This window comes from Rhamphochromis longiceps, linkage group LG8 (genome assembly GCF_057381845.1).
Source record: "Rhamphochromis longiceps isolate RC_006_pf linkage group LG8, R_longiceps_female_GT1.1, whole genome shotgun sequence".
Lineage (NCBI taxonomy): Eukaryota > Metazoa > Chordata > Actinopteri > Cichliformes > Cichlidae > Rhamphochromis > Rhamphochromis longiceps.
The window spans coordinates 35,668,012-35,686,917 of record NC_140564.1 but is presented as its reverse complement, the minus strand read 5'-3'; the positions used below and the strand labels follow the sequence as shown (position 1 = coordinate 35,686,917).

At 44.3% G+C, this 18,906-nt stretch overlaps 1 protein-coding gene across 1 annotated transcript; it reads left to right on the top strand.

The window, feature by feature from the left end:
• Positions 1–7,723: 7,723 nt before the first annotated feature.
• On the top strand, positions 7,724–18,877 carry LOC146664420 (neoverrucotoxin subunit alpha-like). Its single transcript, XM_085415180.1, is given in 3 exon segments — positions 7,724–7,745; positions 16,966–17,479; positions 17,938–18,877. Coding segments are annotated over 3 exon segments (1,476 nt in total).
• Positions 18,878–18,906: the final 29 nt, after the last annotated feature.

The window sequence follows — 18,906 nt, the reverse complement described above, 5'->3', positions numbered from 1 at the left end:
ACTCTGCCGTCTGCTCCTTGCTCTCTAAAATATAACCGGGCGCTGACGTAAACTCTCGACCGTCTCACACTTCTGTTTAATCATTTTCTGTTTGACATTTATTCAGCTGTGTGAAAACCCCGGAGGAACCCTCCCAAGGGATTAATAAAGTTACATTTAATTTAATCTAATCTAATAACTTTAATCTCAGCCAAACCGATTTACTCATGAACAAATAAAACACTGAAAAAGCCAAACAATAACATTTTTAAGTTCTCAAAGTGACTTGTATATCATGTTTAACCCAAGTAGCGAAAGACCGCGGGGGTTTGAAGATGATGTGTCGGCTCAGATATTTGGAGTTTACACAGCTACATTCTCACCTGAAAATATGTTAAAAGTTTTTTTGTGACCCAGAAAGAGAAATAAGAGTAATATTAAAATTATCTGGAAACTGGAATTGGCTGGGCTGAATTATGAATTCTGCGACATGGTTTTTCAACTTTGTTGTCCGGGTGGAAAATCTGGAGAAATTCGGGAGAATGGTGGCTCCGGGAGATTTTCGGGAGGGGCACTGAAATTCGGGATTCTCCCGGAAAAATCGGGAGGGTTGGCATGTATGGTTGTGGCAACATCACTAACCTTGTCAAACACCTCAGAGTAAATCATATCACAGAATATGACGAGTGTATGTTGAGGCAAACTGAAGAGAAGGACAGGGACAGGTGCTGCTAGGGCGAGACAGACGTCTCTCACGGAGTCCTTTAGTGCTGCAGGCAGGCAACGTGCTCAAATAGCACAACTTCAGTTTTTTTAATTTCTATGTGATGAACTCTGCATTATTAAGTCATAAGAACAAGAAATATGATGTCCTGTAATCATTATGACGCTATAACTTGAGATCCAATAAATAAAATACATTTTTGTACAAAGTATTGGTATCGGATCAGTATCGTCGATACCACCCTGAATATTACTTGGTATCGGATCTGAAAGGAAATCAGTGGTATTGCACATCACTACTGCTGAGCAAACAGTGGAACTACAAAAGGTGGTAAATGAAAAGCAGCTCAAAGCACGGCTTTAAAGAGACTCACTGAAACACACAACAGTGTCCACATCTGCACTTTATAACAACATAAAGCATCATTATAGGAATAAAACTTTATTTATAAAGCGTACACAACAAAGAGAAGGACACCAGGAACAAAACAAGCCAATCAATGGAACGACACTGTCACGATTTGCGAAGGCAGATCGTGTGGAGATGAGAGAATGAGGACCCAAACGCAGACACAGATACAGGGGAAGGTTTTAACTGAAGGCGAGCCTTTATTTATGGCTGTACGAAAAGTCTACAACACAATAAGCGAAGGGGAACTGAAAAACACTAACAAAACCTGAACTGATAGAAGCTATCCAAAAGGAACGTAAAAAAAAAATACAAAACCTGTAAGTCGGGAACGAGGAAGCTGAGACATGAGAACACAGATGAACAGAAGATCCAATGATGGGAAGCACACACAATAAATACACAGAGAGGAACGATGGAAATTCACAACAGGAAGGAGACGCAGCTGAACTTTGTTAGACCTGACGACACAAAGAGGAAGAAAACCTCAAAACACTGAATGTGGGGCACTCTAAAGTAAAACAGGAAACAACACGAACATAGAAACCAGGAACACTAGACAATGAACACAAGGTAGACACATAGACAAAATCTAGGGGCTGGAAAATCACAAAAGTATTAAAGGATAACCAAGGAGTTAGAAATACAAAAGACAAAACCACGAAAAAACACAAAATCCACTCAGACACACAGGGCTTACACTAACAGAGCACACAGCTGGAAAAGCTTTACAAGCTGACTATGAGTTCACACTAGATAAAGCTGCCTAAGGAAAGAAAGCTGGTTTGGATCAATGAAGCTGCAAAATATAAACAGTTCAAACTGTTCTGTGAAAAGAAATCAGATAAAACTGATATGATGTAACCTTGATACCAGCATGTTCACTGTTGTGCAACTCAGTCGAGTTTATTTCTTTTTTCTTTTTTTTCTTTTTTTCTTCTAAATTTTCAAAGAAAAAGTGCAACGAGGAAGAGATTTGGTCACACACACCCTGTCTGTCTGATACAATAAGTTCAACACAGCCAGGCTTTCTTTATGTTAACTCTGGCTTTCTGCTTCAGGATCAAGCTCCAACTACCCTAATCAGAGACATTAGAATAGGTGATAGAGAAAATAGAAAATAGAGCTAGCTAATCTTATGGTCTGATCACCACAAGCACAAAAATAAATACTTGAAGTCAAACTCAGATACTTGCTCTGGACCCAGTTATGGGTGCAGCATTAGTTACCAGGGTGATAGAGCCAGGTAAACAGAGAGCTGCCTTCATGTTCAGGGACCACAGCACTGCCACAATGACACTCTGGTGTTTCGAGTTATTTTGAGTATTACTTAATATAACAGATATTTCCTGGTTGGTTCCTTTATGATTATATTCTCAGTGTAATTTATACGTTTTCTTAGTTTTGCTGCCATCTGTGATCTGCTTTCTGTTGTGGTAAGTTATAGTTCCTATTTAATTCATTGAGTTTAAGTTTGACCTGCCTCCCCTGTGTTCCCCCAGAAGTTTCTGTCTCCATATAGGCTTTCCCTTTCATTGTTACTTCCTGTTTTCTTTTGATAGTCTTTTTTGAAGGAAGCCAAGATTAAGAAACTACAACTTTACATTAGAATGTGCAGACTCCACCCTTTCATAATCAGTGCATAGGTAGGAGCCAAAAAGGGTGTAGTTTGTGGGTGTGATCACCCGTGTGTACACCTGTGAGCATGGACGCGCTTGTTTTTAAAAGGTTCCTTCATGTAATGATCTGCTAGAGGGTGTGGGGGGGCCACAGCCCCATCCTCCAGGGCATGAAGCAGGTATGGAGGAGATCAAGACTCCAGACATCCAGAGGCCCCCAGAACACAAGAGACCAAGGAAGACCAACAGAGGGGCAGCTGCGCCACTGTCCCAGAAACAGCTGAGGAGAGTCCCGGATGAGGGCTCACTCAGCAGCCGCGGAGCAGAAGCCAGGGGGGGTTACAGTGACGTGCCCGTGAGCTCCGCCGGCAACCAGCTGCGCCAGAGTGACCGAGCCCCAGGCTGAGAGGCCGAGAGGCCGAGGGCACCCCACCCCTGAAGTGGCCCAAGCGAGCCCCAGGATCCATGCCCCGACAAGCAGCCACCAAGGAGTGAGCCGGTGTGTACCCAGACGCCCATCCCCGGACACAAAGAACCACCAACGCACCAATGTCTGATGGCGTCTGGCACTGGCAGGGGAAGTGGTGGGGGGAGATAGGTCTCCAAACCTTGGAGGGCCTGAGATGTCCCCAGAGAGGTGGCGTCTGATACCCGACCTGACATATAGACACAGACATACAGGCACACACAGATACAAACATCCATTCCCACCCTCATGCTCTCATATGCACTTACTCCACACTCAACTGACGTGGAGACAGACATAAAGAGACGCTGTACACACAATCACACTCCCCAAGCGTACTCTAAGAACCGGGTCTAGGTACCCTTGCCCCTGGAGGGGGGAACTGCACCCAGACCCAGGTGGTGTTACCCTTTTCCCTGCGGTGGGGAGAGGCAGACCGCCCCGACTCCGCAGCAGCAGGGAGGCCCCACACTCCAGACCGCAGTCGGACAGCCAACTCCTCCCCCCCGCTCCAGCAGGCCGCAGAGAACGGGGGTGAGAGAAGACTCCAAACCTCCCTCCACCCGCTCATTGTAGTGTTGATGCATGTGTGTTCTAAGGTGCATTTAAAACCCAGGAGGGCATGGAGCTACCTGCCAGAGAGCAGCAGGTAAACGCATGGTCCCTCCTGCTAGCCCTCAATGACTACGTGTATTTAAAATTGAGAGGTGGGCAACGACGCCAGGGGTGAGGTGTACACCCTGATGGTCTTTTGGAGTCCGTGTAGCGTGCCCACCCCCAAGATCCTATATGTATGTGTAATGAGAGTATGAGTGATGTGAATGTCTAAGTTGTGGGATAAAATTGAGGCACAAGAAGCCAGAAGGGGACAGAGGGGGGGGGGGGGGGTAGCCTCCTCTGCACCCTGGTGACATACCCCTACTCCAAGGTCCTGCATGTGTGGGTGGTTGTGGTGGAGCGGGAAGAGGGAGGCAGCTGGAGATGGGGAGGGAAGGAAGGGAGGGGCAAGTGACCCCTCCCTGGGGCCAGCTCCCCCGCTGACCGCAGTACGCACCCCCATACTCCACAAGCCACCAGGGAAAGGGGGCCCAGGCCCATCTGGACCGGGGCCAGTACAGCAGCGCCGCCTGCCCCCACAGAGCCCGGGACACCCCACCCAACCCCACCACAGAGAAAACTGCACCCACTCATCTTCGAGACTACACGAGACAATAGATGCCCAGGCTAACATCTTCCTCCACCTCTCCTGTATCTCCCCCTCCTGCAGAGTGAGTTCCTAAAGAGAGGAGAGCTCCTGCAAGATGTAACAACCTCCCCCACCAGTCGAAGAGCCCCTCAGGGGGCTCGATGCACTGGCGGCACCCTGCGCCAGGGCCGGGCCCCCATACACCCACCCGCCCACAACCCCGGCAACATACCAACTGGGACCAAACCCCCCTAGGCCCAGCAAGGGCCCCAGCCCGGAGACGGAGCACCCCCACAACTCCACGCCCGTCCCGGACCCACCCCGGGGCAGCCAGGCTACCAGGTCAGCAACCCACGTCCATCAGCACAGACCCTCCCCTAGCCCCGCTGCACGCAGCCACGAGGAAACCATCACCTAAGAGCCAACAGAGCCCTTAATAGGCCATGACCGCTACCTCGGGTTGAGCCCTCCAAAGAAGATGCTCCTGGGGAACCCCCAATGCCCCAAGCCTGTCCCTACCCCCACACCAATCGCAACAGCGAAGGTGGGACCAAACTATGCCCCCCCCACCCCCACTAGGTGATGGAGCTGATCAACGGAGCCCAGAGCAATTGATCTGTAGTGGTGGCAGAGGCTGTATCGAGACTAATGTAATCTAATAGATAATTTCTATATTGGTTAGAATTAAGTTTATTTTTATTTTTCCAGTTCATGAGGACTGTTTTCTTGGCTATGCATAGAGCAGTGAAGACCATATGGGCTATATTCTTTTCTGAAGTGACATTATCTAAGCTGCCCAACAAACACACTAAGGGGGAAGTTGGAATGTTACATTTCAGACACTTCGATAAGTCTTCACATATCTCGCGCCAAAACTTCTGAACTGGTGGACAGAACCAAAGAGCGTGGATGTAATTGTCCGGTGAATTGGTTTGGCAGTGTGAGCAGTTGTTGGTAGACGTGAAGCCCATCTTGAACATCCGATGACCTGTATAGTGCGCTCTATGTAGTATTTTGTATTGAATTAATTGAAGACTGGGATTTCTGATTAGATGAAAGGTTTTTAAGCAAATCTGAGACCAGAAGTTTAGGTCTAAGTTAACTGATAAATCCGCTTCCCGTTTTACAATAGGAAGTGATATTGATTGATCTGTTTTAGAAAGCATTCTCTATATTTTGGATATTAATTTGGGGGTTTTAAGAGTAAGAAATTGACCCACACTTGGTGGTGTTTGTAGTTCAACTTGACCTGGTTTAAATTTCTTTTTTACTATGGATTTAATTTGTTGATATTCTAAAAATCTTTTCTTGTTGATCCCATATTGTGTAACTAGTCTGTCAAATGGAATAAATTATGTTCCTTCTAATATATGTTCTAAGTATTTGATTCCTTTACCACTCCAATCTGAAAAGTTTATCATATTATTGTTTTGTAATATGTCAGGGTTGTTCCAGATAGGTGATAATCATGGGATTAATGAAGACTCTGTCAATTTTAGAAACTCCCACCATGCTGTCAGAGAAGAGCTGATGTTGGCACATTTGAAGCATTCATGTCGTTGGATGTTTGAGCTGATAAATGGTAGGTCTGAGATCTCTGGATTATTGCAAAGTGCTTGTTCTACATCTAGCCAAGGTTCATCTAAGAGGGTATGTTTTAGCCATCCTGAGATAAACTGAAGCCTGTTGGCTAAGAAGTAGTGCTGAAAGTTAGGCAGTTCTAGTCCTCCTTTATCCTTGGTCTTTTGTAGTGTTTTTAAGCTTATACGTGGGGGTTTATTTTTCCAAAGGAATTTGGACATACATGAATCTAGAGATCTGAACCAATCTTGTGGTGGTTTAGTTGGGATCATTGAGAATAAATAATTAATTTTTGGTAATACCATCATTTTTATAGCGGCAACCCTTCCCATGAGTGATATGGGCAGACATTTCCACCTGGCCAGATCACCTTCTACTTTCTTTAAAAGTGGGATATGGTTTAATTTAGTCAGATCTGCAAGCTTGGGAGAAACATTAATACCTAAATATTTTATATCTCCAGATTGCAGTGGTGTAGAAGAAGAATTATGGAAGGAACAATTAATCGGTAGGACTGTAGATTTTGACCAGTTAATTGGGTAATCTGATATTCTTGCAAAAGAGTTTATCAATGCAATGACCCCAGAGATATTGGTTTGTTAGTTTTGGAGAAAAAGTAACACATCATCCACATAAAAGCTGATTTTATGTTCCACGTTCTTGCATTTTATGCCCTTAATTACTGAATTCTGTCTAATTGCTGCTGCTAGTGGTTCAATAAAAATTGCAAACAGTGAAGGGGAGAGTGGGCATCCCTGCCTGGTGCCCCTCACGAGACAGAAGCTGGAGGATGTCTGGTCATTTGTTCTGACACAAGCTGTTGGGGAATTATATAATATTTTTAACCAGTTAATGAAAGAGGATCCAAAACCAAATTTGTGTAAAGTTGCAAATAGAAATTTCCAGTTAACTCTGTCAAACGCTTTTTCTGCATCTAAAGAAAATATTGTAGTTTCAAGGTTTTTACTGCACGAGTAGTCTATCAAATTAAGTAATCTACGTGTATTTGTTGATGAGTGTCTACCTTTTATGAAACCAGTTTGGTCAGGATGAATTAAGAGGGGGGTTATTTTCTCTAGTCTCTTTGAGAGAGCTTTGCAGATTATTTTAAGGTCTACATTTATAAGGGATATTGGACGATAGCTTGAGGGATATACAGGGTCTTTGCCTGGTTTTAGCAGGAGACTAATGTTGGCAGAATTCATATTTGGTGGTAGTCTGCCATTTTCCTCGATTTCCTGCAACATTCCGTGGAATACTGGTGCCAGAATTGTCCAGAATTCTTAGTAAAATTCTGCAGGAAAGCCGTCTGGACCTGGAGCCTTATTATTGGGCATGCTTATCAGGGCTTCCTGGAGTTCGCCTGGTGTCAGTGGTGAATACAGTGCCATTGCTTGAGTGTCTAATAATTTTGGAAGAGTTATGTTGTCCAAAACCTGATCAATTTCCTTTTTAGATGGTTTATTTGTGGTGAATACAACGTTTTATAGAAATCCCTGAAAATGTTGTTTATTTGTTTCGGGTCATATACTGTGTTCCCAGATAAATTGTCACGGTCTGCAGAGACAGGCTGTGCGGTGGTGTGTGTAATGGACCCAGGAGCGTACACAAGTGAGTAGACGGGAGTGAACTTAACAGAAAGCGAGCCTTTATTAGGGCTGAAGACAACGTGGACAACCAAAGCAGAGATAGCGTGACTAGACTATAACTACACTGGGAAAACTAATACTGTGACAAACTAAGAAAACTCAGAGACGAAGATGATCACTGAAAAGACTGACCGTGAGAACATGGGGGTGAGAACACAGACGACGCGACACAGACTGCATGAAACACCGAGACTAAATACACATGAGGGATGAGGGGAAGTGGCCACACATGGGGGCACAGCTGACACACATGAACCTAACGACAGGACAGGAGAAGTGAAACTGAATACACTTGACATTGAATACAGACTTTCAAAGTAACACAGGAAACATGGAGATTAGACATGATCTGAACTAAACATAACCATGCAGACATGACTCATGACAGGAAGACGCACGAACCAGGGAGACGGAGTACAGGGGAAGATGACAGAAGCGACAGCATGAACTTAACACAAGACACACAGACATAAACACATGAAGGGCAAGGGAGGCTCAATACAAGGGTAATATAATTACAAATGAGCTGGAATAACTTAATGAACCTAACAAACAATAAACATCAAAATAGACTAAACACAAAACACTGGGTCGCACGACCCAGGACCATGACATAAATCTTGAACAACAAGTAGGCCTGCAGAGCGAGAGCGAAGTGCTCTAATAGGGTGATATGGTACTACAAGGTCATTAAGATAAGATGTGGCCTGATTATTTAAGACCTTGTATGTGAGGAGCAGGATTTTGAATTCAATTCTGGACTTAACAGGAAGCCAATGAAGGGAAGCCAAAACAGGAGAAATATGCTCTCTCTTTCTAGTCCCTGTCAGGACTCTTGCTGCAGCATTTTGGATCAGCTGAAGGCTTTTCAGTGAGTTTTTTGGACATCCTGATAATAATGAATCACAGTCGTCCAGCCTGGAAGTAATAAATGCATGAACTAGTTTTTCAGTGTCACTCTGAGACAGGATATTTCTAATTTTAGAGATGTTGCACAAATGGAAGAAAGCAGTCTTACATATTTGTTTAATATGAGCGTTGAAGGACATGTCCTGGTCAAAAATGACTCCAAGGTTCCTCACAGCGTTACTGGAGGCCAAGGTAATGCCATCCAGAGTAAGAATCTGGTTAGATACCATATTTCTAAGCTTTTCAGGGCCGAGTACAATAACCTCAGTTTGATCTGAATTAAGAAGAAGAAAGTTAGCGGCCATCCAGGTCTTTATGTCTTTAAGACATTCCTGCAGTTTAACTCATTGGTGTGTGTTATCTGGCTTCATGGACAGATAGAGCTGGGTGTCATCTGCATAGCAGTGTAAATGTATGCTATGTCTTCTAATGATGCTGCCTAAGGGAAGCATGTATAATGTAAACAGAATTGGTCCTAGCACTGAACCCTGTGGAACTCCATAATTAACCTCAGTGTGTGAAGAGGACTCTCCATTTACATGCACAAACTGGAGTCTATTAGATAGATATGATACAAACCACTGCAGTGCAGTACCTGTAACACCTACAGCATGTTCTAATCGCTCTAATAGGATATTATGGTCGACAGTATCGAACGCTGCGCTGAGGTCTAGCAGGACAAGCACAGAGATGAGTCCACTGTCAGAGGCCATAAGAAGATCATTTGTAACCTTCACTAAAGCTGTTTCTGTGCTGTGCTGAGCTCTGAAACCTGACTGAAACTCTTCAAATAAACCATTCCTCTGCAGATGATCTGTTAGCTGTTTGACAACTACTCTTTCAAGGATTTTTGATATGAAAGGAAGGTTGGAGATTGGCCTATAATTAGCTAAGACTGCTGGGTCTAGAGATGCTTTTTGAGTAAAGGTTTAACTACAGCCAGCGTGAAGGCCTGTGGTACATAGCCGATTATTAGAGATAGGTTGATCATATTTAAGATAGAAGAATTAATTAATGGCAGGACTTCTTTGAGCAGTTTTGTAGGAATGGGGTCTAAAAGACACGTTGATGGTTTGGAGGAAGTAATTATTGAAGTTAACTCAGAAAGATCAATTGGAGAAAAAGAGTCTAACTTAACATCAATGGTACTAAGAGTAGCTGTAGATAATATTACATCTGTGGGATGATTATTGGTAATTTTTTCTCTAATGATAAAAATTTTATTTGTGAAGAAGTTCATGAAGTCATTACTAGTTAACGTTAAAGGGATTGTTGGCTCAACAGAGCTCTGACTGTTTGTCAGCCTGGCTACAGAGCTGAAGAGAAACCTGGGGTTGTTCTTATTTTCTTCAATCAGTGATGAATAGTAAGATGTTCTGGCTTTGCGGAGGGCTTTCTTATAAAGCAGCAAACTATTTCTCCAGGCTAAATGATGATCCTCTAAATTTGTGACACGCCATTTCCTCTCCAGATTACGAGTCATCTGCTTTAGGCTACGTGTTTGAGAATTATACCACGGAGTCAGGTACTTCTGATTAGAGACCTTAGTTTTCACGGGAGCTACAGCATCCAGAGTCGTACGTAGTGAGGAGGTGAAATTATTAACAAGATAATCTACCTCTGTTGGGGTAGCGTTCAGATAGCTGCTCTGCTCTGTGTTGGTACAGGGCATTGAAGATGATAACAGTGGGTGGATTATATTCTTAAACTTAGTTACAGCGCTTTCAGAAAGACATCTAATTTGATAAAGTCTACTCTCCACCGCTGTGTAATCAATTATTGTAAATGTAAATGTTATCAGGAAATGATCAGACAGCAGAGGGTTTTCAGGAAATACTGTTAAATGTTCAGTTTCTATGCCATATGATAAAACAAGATCTAGAGTGTGATTAAAGTGGTGGGTGGGTTCTTTTACATTTTGAGAGAAACCAATTGAGTCTAATAACAGATTAAATGATGAAATGACTGGCTTCAGGACCAAAATTAATAAGTCAGCATTGGACAAACTGATATATTCTCTCACAAAATTGATCGCTCTGGACTGTAGACTAGCGGTGGGCGGATCAATCCAAATATTGATTCTATCGATACCAAGTCGGTATTGGTTCAATACAAGCCTGGTGAGATCTATTCTTTACTTTCAGTTCCACTCTTGTTTGCAATGCTGTGCTTGCGGCAAAGAGAAAAGAGCCAGGTCGCCAGACTCGGCGCTTGTGTTTAGGTGTTGCGCTGTCAGGTCACGTGACTTAGACGCTTTGAGGGTTGTTAAGTTGTTTACATATTATATTTTCAGTAGTTGTTTTTGTTGTTGAGAGTTTTTATTGTAATTTTTGTAATATAGTTTCTCAACAGTACTTGTTTGTTATAATTTGTTTACTGATTTGATAACTTTAAACCACCACGGCAGACCCGATGATAATCACGCGGTTGCTGTAACAGAATCAGAATCAGAATACTTTATTGATCCCTGGGGTAAATTATTTTTTGTTACAGTGCTCCATTAAATGGTAAATGGCCTGCATTTGTATAGCGCTTTTCTAGTCCATAGGACCCCAAAGCGCTTTACACACCCAGTCACACACACTGGTGATGGCAAGCTACATTGTAGCCACAGCTGCCCTGGGGCGCACTGACAGAGGCGAGGCTGCCGGACACATGCGCCACCGGGCCCTCTGACCACCACCAGTAGGCAAACATGGGGTTAGTATCTTGCCCAAGGATATTTGGCATGCAGCCACGGTGCAGCCTGGGATCGAACCACCGACCTTCTGATTAGTGGCTGACCTGCTCTGCCACCTGAGCTACAGCCATTATAAACCAACATTAAGACAAGACAGACAATACACTAACTAAGAATAGTACAATATATACATATATGTACATACATACATACATACATAAGTCACTCATAAATAAATATTTGGAAAAGAAACATGTGTAGTTGTAGCAGTAACCAGTGTGTTAAGTGGATGCGTTGTACAGGGAGATGGCCACAGGCAGGAAAGATTTCCTGTGTCGTTCAGTGGTGCTTTTCGGTAATCTCAGTCTCTCACTGAACGAGCTCCTGTGACTGACCAGCATGTCAGGGAGTGGGTGGGAGGTGTTATCCAACATTGTCTTTATCTTGGACAGCATCCGCCTCTACGACACCACCTTGAGGGAGTCCAGCTCCATCTCCACAACATTGCTGGCCTTACGGATCAGTTTATTAAGTCTGTTGGCATCTGCGACCCTCAGCCTGCTCCCCCAGCATGCAACAGCATAGAGGATGGCACTGGCCACAACAGACTCATAGAAAATCCTCAGCATTTTCTGGCAGATGTTGAAGGACCTCAGTCGCCTCAAAAAATAGAGACGACTCTGGCCCTTCCTGTAAAGTGCTGTGGTGTTTTTAGCCCAGTCCAGTTTATTGTCAATGTGTACTCCAAGGTATTTATAGTCCTCCACAATGTCAACACTGACCCCCTGGATTGAAACAGGGGTCAAGTGTTTCCTGGTCTTCCTGAAGTCCACGATCAGTTCCTTGGTCTTTGCCACGTTGAGCTGCAGATGATTCTGCTCACACCACGTGACAAAGGAGTCGACCACAGCCCGGTACTCTGTCTCATCATCCCTGCTGATGCATCCAACCACCGCAGACTCATCAGAAAACTTCTGAAGATGGCAGGTCTCTGTGCAGTGGCTGAAGTCTGTGGTGTAGAGGGTGAAGAGGAAGGGGGAGAGGACAGTCCCCTGTGGTGCCCCTGTGTTGCTGATCACCTTGTCAGATTCACACTGTGGGAGACGTACATATTGTGGTCTTCCTGTCAGGTAATCAACAATCCAGGACACCAGAGAAGCATCCACCTGCATCGCTGCTAACTTATCACCCAGGAGGGTCGGCCTGATGGTGTTGAAAGCACTGGAAAAGTCAAAAAACATGACCCTCACAGTGCTCGCCGGCTGGTCCAGATGGGTGTAGACACGATTGAGCAGGTAGATGATGGCGTCCTCAGTTCCGAGACGAGGCTGATAAGCGAACTGAAGGGGATCCAGATGTGGTCTTACTATGGGTCGCAGCTGGTCCAGGATGAGCCTTTCCAGGGTCTTCATGATGTGGGAGGTCAGTGCCACGGGCCTGTAATCCTGGGGGCCACTGGGACGTGGCGTCTTTGGTACAGGGACGAGGCATGATGTCTTCCACATCACCGGGACCCTCTGCAGACTCAGACTCAGCATAAACAGTTTATGAAAGACTCCACACAGCTGGGGGGCACAGGTCTTGAGGACAAGGGGACTCACTCCGTCTGGTCCAGCAGACTTGCCTGAGTGAAGTCTCCTCATTTGCATCTCAACCTGGTATTGAGTGAAGGTGATGGGTGGGGGAGGGGTGTCAGGAATCTCACAGGAGGCAACATGTGAAGAGAGAGGCTGGCACAGTGGTGTGGCTCTGGATTCCAGGCTGACTGCAGGTGAGGTTGTGGGGGTGTGAGCAGACACTGTGGTGTCGAATCTATTGAAAAACAGATTCAACTCGTCGGCTCTATTCTCACCTCCCTCAGCTCCCCTGCTGTTGGTTGGCCTGAATCCAGTGATGGTCTTCATGCCCCTCCACACCTCTCTCATGCTGTTCTGCTGGAGTTTCCACTCCAGCTTCCTCCTGTAATTGTCCTTAGCCTCTCTGATCTTGTCCTTTAGTAACACCTGGATCTTCCTCACCTCCTCTTTGTTGCCCCCTCTGAAAGCCCTCTTCTTGTTGTTGAGGAGGGCTTTGATGTCCTTAGTCACCCACGGCTTGTTATTTGGGTAACAATGAACAGTCTGAGCTGGAACAATGGAGTCGGTGCAGAAAGTTATGTAGCCTGTGATACACTCAGTAAGCCCATTGATGTCCTCGGCGTGAGGCTCACAGAGTGTTTCCCAGTTGGTCACCTCGAAACAGCCCTGTAGTTCTGCTAAGGCTTCCTCTGACCACCTCCTAACAGTCCTGGTGGTCACAGGTTCCCTCCTCACAGTTGGCACATAGCGGGGGGTGAGGTGAATCAGGTTATGATCTGACCTACCAAGTGGGGGGAGGGAGGAGGAGCTGTATGCATCCTTGACGTTAGCATACAGTAAGTCTAAAATTTTCTCTCCCCTGGTGGGACAGTCCACATATTGTTTGAATGTTGGTAGTGTATTGTCCAGTGATACATGGTTGAAGTCACCCGAGATCACAATAAAGGCACTCGGGTGCTGAGTCTGTAACCGAGCTATGGCAGAGTGGATAGTGTCACATGCAGCTGTGGGGTTAGCAGAGGGGGGAACATAAACAGCCACCAAGATGACGTGAGAGAATTCCCTGGGTAAATAATACGGCCTGAGTCCAACAGCACACAGTTCAGTGTCCGGGCAACAAATCCTTTCTTTGATTGTTATGTTGGCAGGGTTACACCACCGGTTGTTAACTAAAACAGCAAGCCCACCTCCTTTCCACTTACCGCTAGCGATGCTGTCCCTGTCTGCCCGAACAGTGTGGAAGCCTTCCACGGAAGCATTCTCATCGGGAATGTCCTGGTGCAGCCATGATTCGGTGAAACACATCAGGCTACACTCTTGGTATTCCCTCTGACTCCGTACCAGTGCTGAGAGCTCGTCCATTTTATTTGCCAACGATCGCACATTTCCCATCACGATAGACGGCAGACACGGTTTAAACCTCCTCCTCGCTTCGAGCCTCCGCTGTCTCACCGTCTCCTTTTTTCTTCTCTTCTGTCCTTGACCTCTGCATCTGCAAAACTCTCTCAATCCACATGATTGAGTAAGAGATAATAAGCGGATGAAAATACAAGTAAAAAAAAAAGAATACGTAAGAAAAAAAGAGCTACACTAAGAGAAAAGCAGGAGCGACTGTAACACGCTGCACGCTGGTTGGCCCATGCGCACTATATAATAGTAACAGTACATTAAACGGCTGCAGCTCTCCTGCTGCCAACTGTGCACATCACCACCAACAAAAACAACACAAGCAGAGCACAGGTTTCAAGCTGGAGAGGCGTGATTGTAGATGCCGTGCAGGCATAGCTGGACTGCCCATCATGCATACCGGGCATTTGCCCAGTGGGCCGATGGTGATTTTTCGTTTTTATGGGCCGATGATTTTTTTTTTGTAATGGCATGAACAATGAAAGGTGGTGGATTGTCCAGATGCTGGCCGATGTGTAAAAACAACTCAGTTGTTTGGTGGTGGCTGTGGCGGAGCTTCCACTGAGGCCAGCAGGTGGATGAGAGAAATGGGAGGCAGGAGGAGCAGAGACCCGAGGAGGCCACCGGTCCGAGTGTCAGGTGAACTCAACTTCAGGTAAGAAGTTATGAGCTGCAGTCTATCTGGATCAGATATAAACCAAGTTTAGTTTATTTTCGTTGTGCTGACTTTTTACAGTCAGTTACAATAACTCGTACTGCGTACTAGCTAGCATGACAGAGTTTCTATACAGCTGGGTGGTGCTATGTTACTGATAGTGAACTTTATTTTATTCATAAGGTTAGTTAGTAGAGTTGCTGTAAAAAACGTAATCTTCCCGCATTCAGAGAAAATATTACGCGTTTCGTATTGAGCTGAGAAGGAGCACAGTTTGTCCCGGACTTCAGCTAGACTGGAAAAAGACACAAAGCTGGATTTATTCTGTCTTTGCTGCACAGCTGCCTCTTCTTCTCTCATTCTCCCCCCTCCCTCTCCTGTTGCTACTTCAATCATGAAACTGATCAATGATCAGCTGATCGGCTTTTCTCTCTTGTTTATTTATCTCTCACTTTGCGCCAGAAAGAGGAAACCGGCAGATGTCGCGCTAAACAACAGCAGCACGTTTAAGCTTGATCAGCTGTTGTTAGAATTTATTTACTATTACCGTAATTGTCGGGCTATAAGCCGCTACTTTTTTCACAAGCTTTGAACCCTGCGGCTTTTAGTCAGGTGCGGCTTTTCTATGGATTGTCCATGAGCGGATTTGTTTTGTTTGTTCTGCTGTTGTACGGCACTACGTTGCCTGGCGGAAGGATCGGGGTTCAAGAGTGGTATGTTGGTCACATGTCCATCCGCCAGGCCACGTAGTGCCGTACAAAGTAGCGCGAAAAACAAACTTCAAAGTAGCACTACGCGTTCAGCTGGAGGCGTGGATGATGAGCGGCGATAAACGTGCAAAAAGCAAGTTATGCCCAACTCCACCGGTGGATTCTGACAGCGTGGAAAAGTGTGAAAACATCCACGATCACCAACGGATTTCGAAGGGTTGGACTGCTGCATGATGGAGAGGACACCGCCATTGCCCTTCAGAGGGTGTTCGACTCTGACACTGACAACGAGGATTTGTTTGGTTTTGTAAGTGACAACGAAGGAGAGAAGCGGAGAGTGGATGATGAAGCCACCCTGAGCCTGTTCGTATCCGACACTGGAGGAGAGGACTTTGGTGGTTTTAGTGCACAGGAAGAAGAGGAAGATGGTGAATGACTGACTTTTCTTCTTGTTAAAGCCGTGTCACTGCACCTGAGCCTAAAAGGTAGTCCAATCTATTTTTCTGGTGTGCTGTAGGTTATTGTTATGTACTACATTTGTTACTCATTTATGAAGCACAGTACATGTTTCGTACTTGTAATTACCGCTACTTGTGCATATACCTAAAAAGTTATGCAAATATGTACCCATAACTTGTTTTTCAAAATATTAATAAAAGTGATGTGTCTCCAAACAGCCGTCGCTTTCCTGACAATTCGATTTGTGCATATTCTCTTACATATGATAAGTCAACATTGAAACACCTGCGGCTTTTAGTCAGGTGCGGCTAATGTATGTACAAAACAGGATTTTCCCCTAATATTCAGGTGCGCTCTGTAGTCCGGGAAATACGGTAATTTCTAGTATCAGCTGATGTTTGCTGGAGCCACAGCTGTAAAGCTGCTGGTCATGATGTGGGTTTGGATATGTGGTGAGAGGGAAACATGAAGATGAAACCAGGAGATGTCCTTACTGAACCATCAGAGCTGTGATGGAGAAACAGGTTTACCTTTTAGGTGACATGAATGAGTTGAAGTTATGAACTGTTTCTGAGAGACAAATAACACCAGGATCCTTTTCTAATTTCATAAAATGTTATTTAGCTGCATTCCTACAAGAGGGAGAAAATCTTTCATCAATATTTCAACAGCTGCAGTAACTCTTTAAAATACAAGACAGAGTCAGCTGGATTCTACTTTTAACAGTTTACTGGCATTTAAAATTCTGCTTTGCTTTGTTAGTTGAGAATTGTAATTATTATTATTAGTAGCAGTTGTAGTATTTCAATCAAAACTGAAGAATAAAGGATGCAAAATTCAGTATACACCAAATAACTTCTTCTGGCTGTAGTGGACGCATCTTAATGAAAAAAATGAGTATATATGTAAAAAAAAAAAATTCCTCTTAACCATTTTGTGGATCTCATGTCTTAAAGGTGTCACACTGTGGGATGCTAAAACTCTGCAGGAGAAGTCAGTGGAGAAAAATCAGCACAGCAGTGAGTTTGAAATCAGTGCGTCGGATTCCACTAAAACAAAATCCTCTCTGCTGGATGTTAATGCTTCACTAAAGGCCAGTTTCCTGGGTGGACTCATTGAAGTTGGAGGATCAGCCAAGTATCTGAATGATAACAAGAAATCTCACCATCAGAGTCGAGTCACACTTCAGTACAAAGCTACCACCAAATTCAAACAGCTGATGTTGACTCCTGATGAAACCAAGAACACCCAACAAGCAGAACATGTGAAGAATTTGGCGACACATGTAGTCACAGGAATCCTTTATGGAGCAAATGCTTTCTTTGTGTTTGACGGTGAGAAGTTAGATGATAGCAACATTCAAGCCATCGAGGGCAGCATGCAAGCAGTGATAAAGAAGATCCCCTCATTTAATGTTGACGGGAAAGTTGACATCAAGCTGAGTGATGAAGAAAAAGCTGTGACTGATAAATTCAATACTGATAATGCAGCAGACTGTGACAGCACTGAGCAGCTCCTTCAGTGGGAGACTGCGGCACCCACGGTGTGGGACGGAGAGATTTCGCAGGTCTTTCCTCCCCACTGCTGTCAGACTCCATAATAAAGACTTTAACTGATCAAGCACACACATCCATACATATGCAATAATACTAAGTGCAATAATCCTTTCTGTCATCGTTGTATTTTTACTCAGTTGTATATAGTATTTGTATTTGTATTCTATTTTTATCTTATTGTATATTTATTTTATTTTATTCTACTGTATATAGTATTTTATTTTATTCTATTCTGTACAGTTGTGTACTGTATTTATTCTTATTGTATTCTAATTTTTGCCTCATAACTTTTGCACTGTCCACTTCCTGCTGTGACAAAACAAATTTCCCACGTGTGGGACTAATAAAGGTTATCTTATCTTATCTTATCTTATTCACCTGCAAGTTCTATGGAGACTTCATCCTTGAAAGCAACCCTGGAACATTTGAAGATGCAGTGAAGACATACATCCAACTTCCAAAACTACTGGGAGAAAACAGAGAAAACTGTGTTCCACTGAAGGTCATACTGATGCCTCTGAAGAAATTACATCCAAAAGCTGCTTACATGATAAGCAATGGATTTATTAGTAAGGCTGAAGATACCTTACAGGAGCTTCATAACCTTGACATAAGATGCAATGATCTGCTGGAGGACAGAGTGGTGAGAAGCTTTCCACAGATACAAGAAAAGTTGAGCAGATTCAAGAAGCTCTGTCAGTATTTCAGATCTTCAATCCAGAAAACAATGGCTGAGAAACTTCCCTCCATCAGGGCAGGTGAGGAAGATAAGCAGGAATTAGTGAAAGTGTTTGATGACAGAGACAAGTCACCGTTCAGTCAGGAGAAATTAACCAAGTGGATCAAAGATGAAGACAGAGAAGTCACCATCATCAGGTACTTTGTAGACATGATGGAGGGAACAAAGATCATCTCAGATCAGTCTGAGCTGGACAGAGAGGTGTTTAAACCAGGAGTAGAGGAAGTTCTCTGCTTTGTTTTCACCTCCCTGAAATCCACTGACCCATATCTGCAGAACATGTCTGACTACTTGGAGAAAAAGAAACTGGAAGGTACTGATGGTAACACTCCACCTACCCAGGACCAATGGTACTTCTCAGATGAAGTGATAAAGCAGATGACAGAAAAGGCTTAAGCGGTGAAGAACTGCAGCAGACTGTTTATAACAGCCATTCAAAATGACCAATACAAAGGAGGAAGTATCTACCACTACAGGAACACAAACCTGGTCACTGATGATTTCTCAGGACCTGATGTCACTGATGTGGAAAAGGTGACGAACAGGAGAGATCTGATGTGTTGTAAGTACTAACAAAATAACACTCTTATATCTTAAAATTA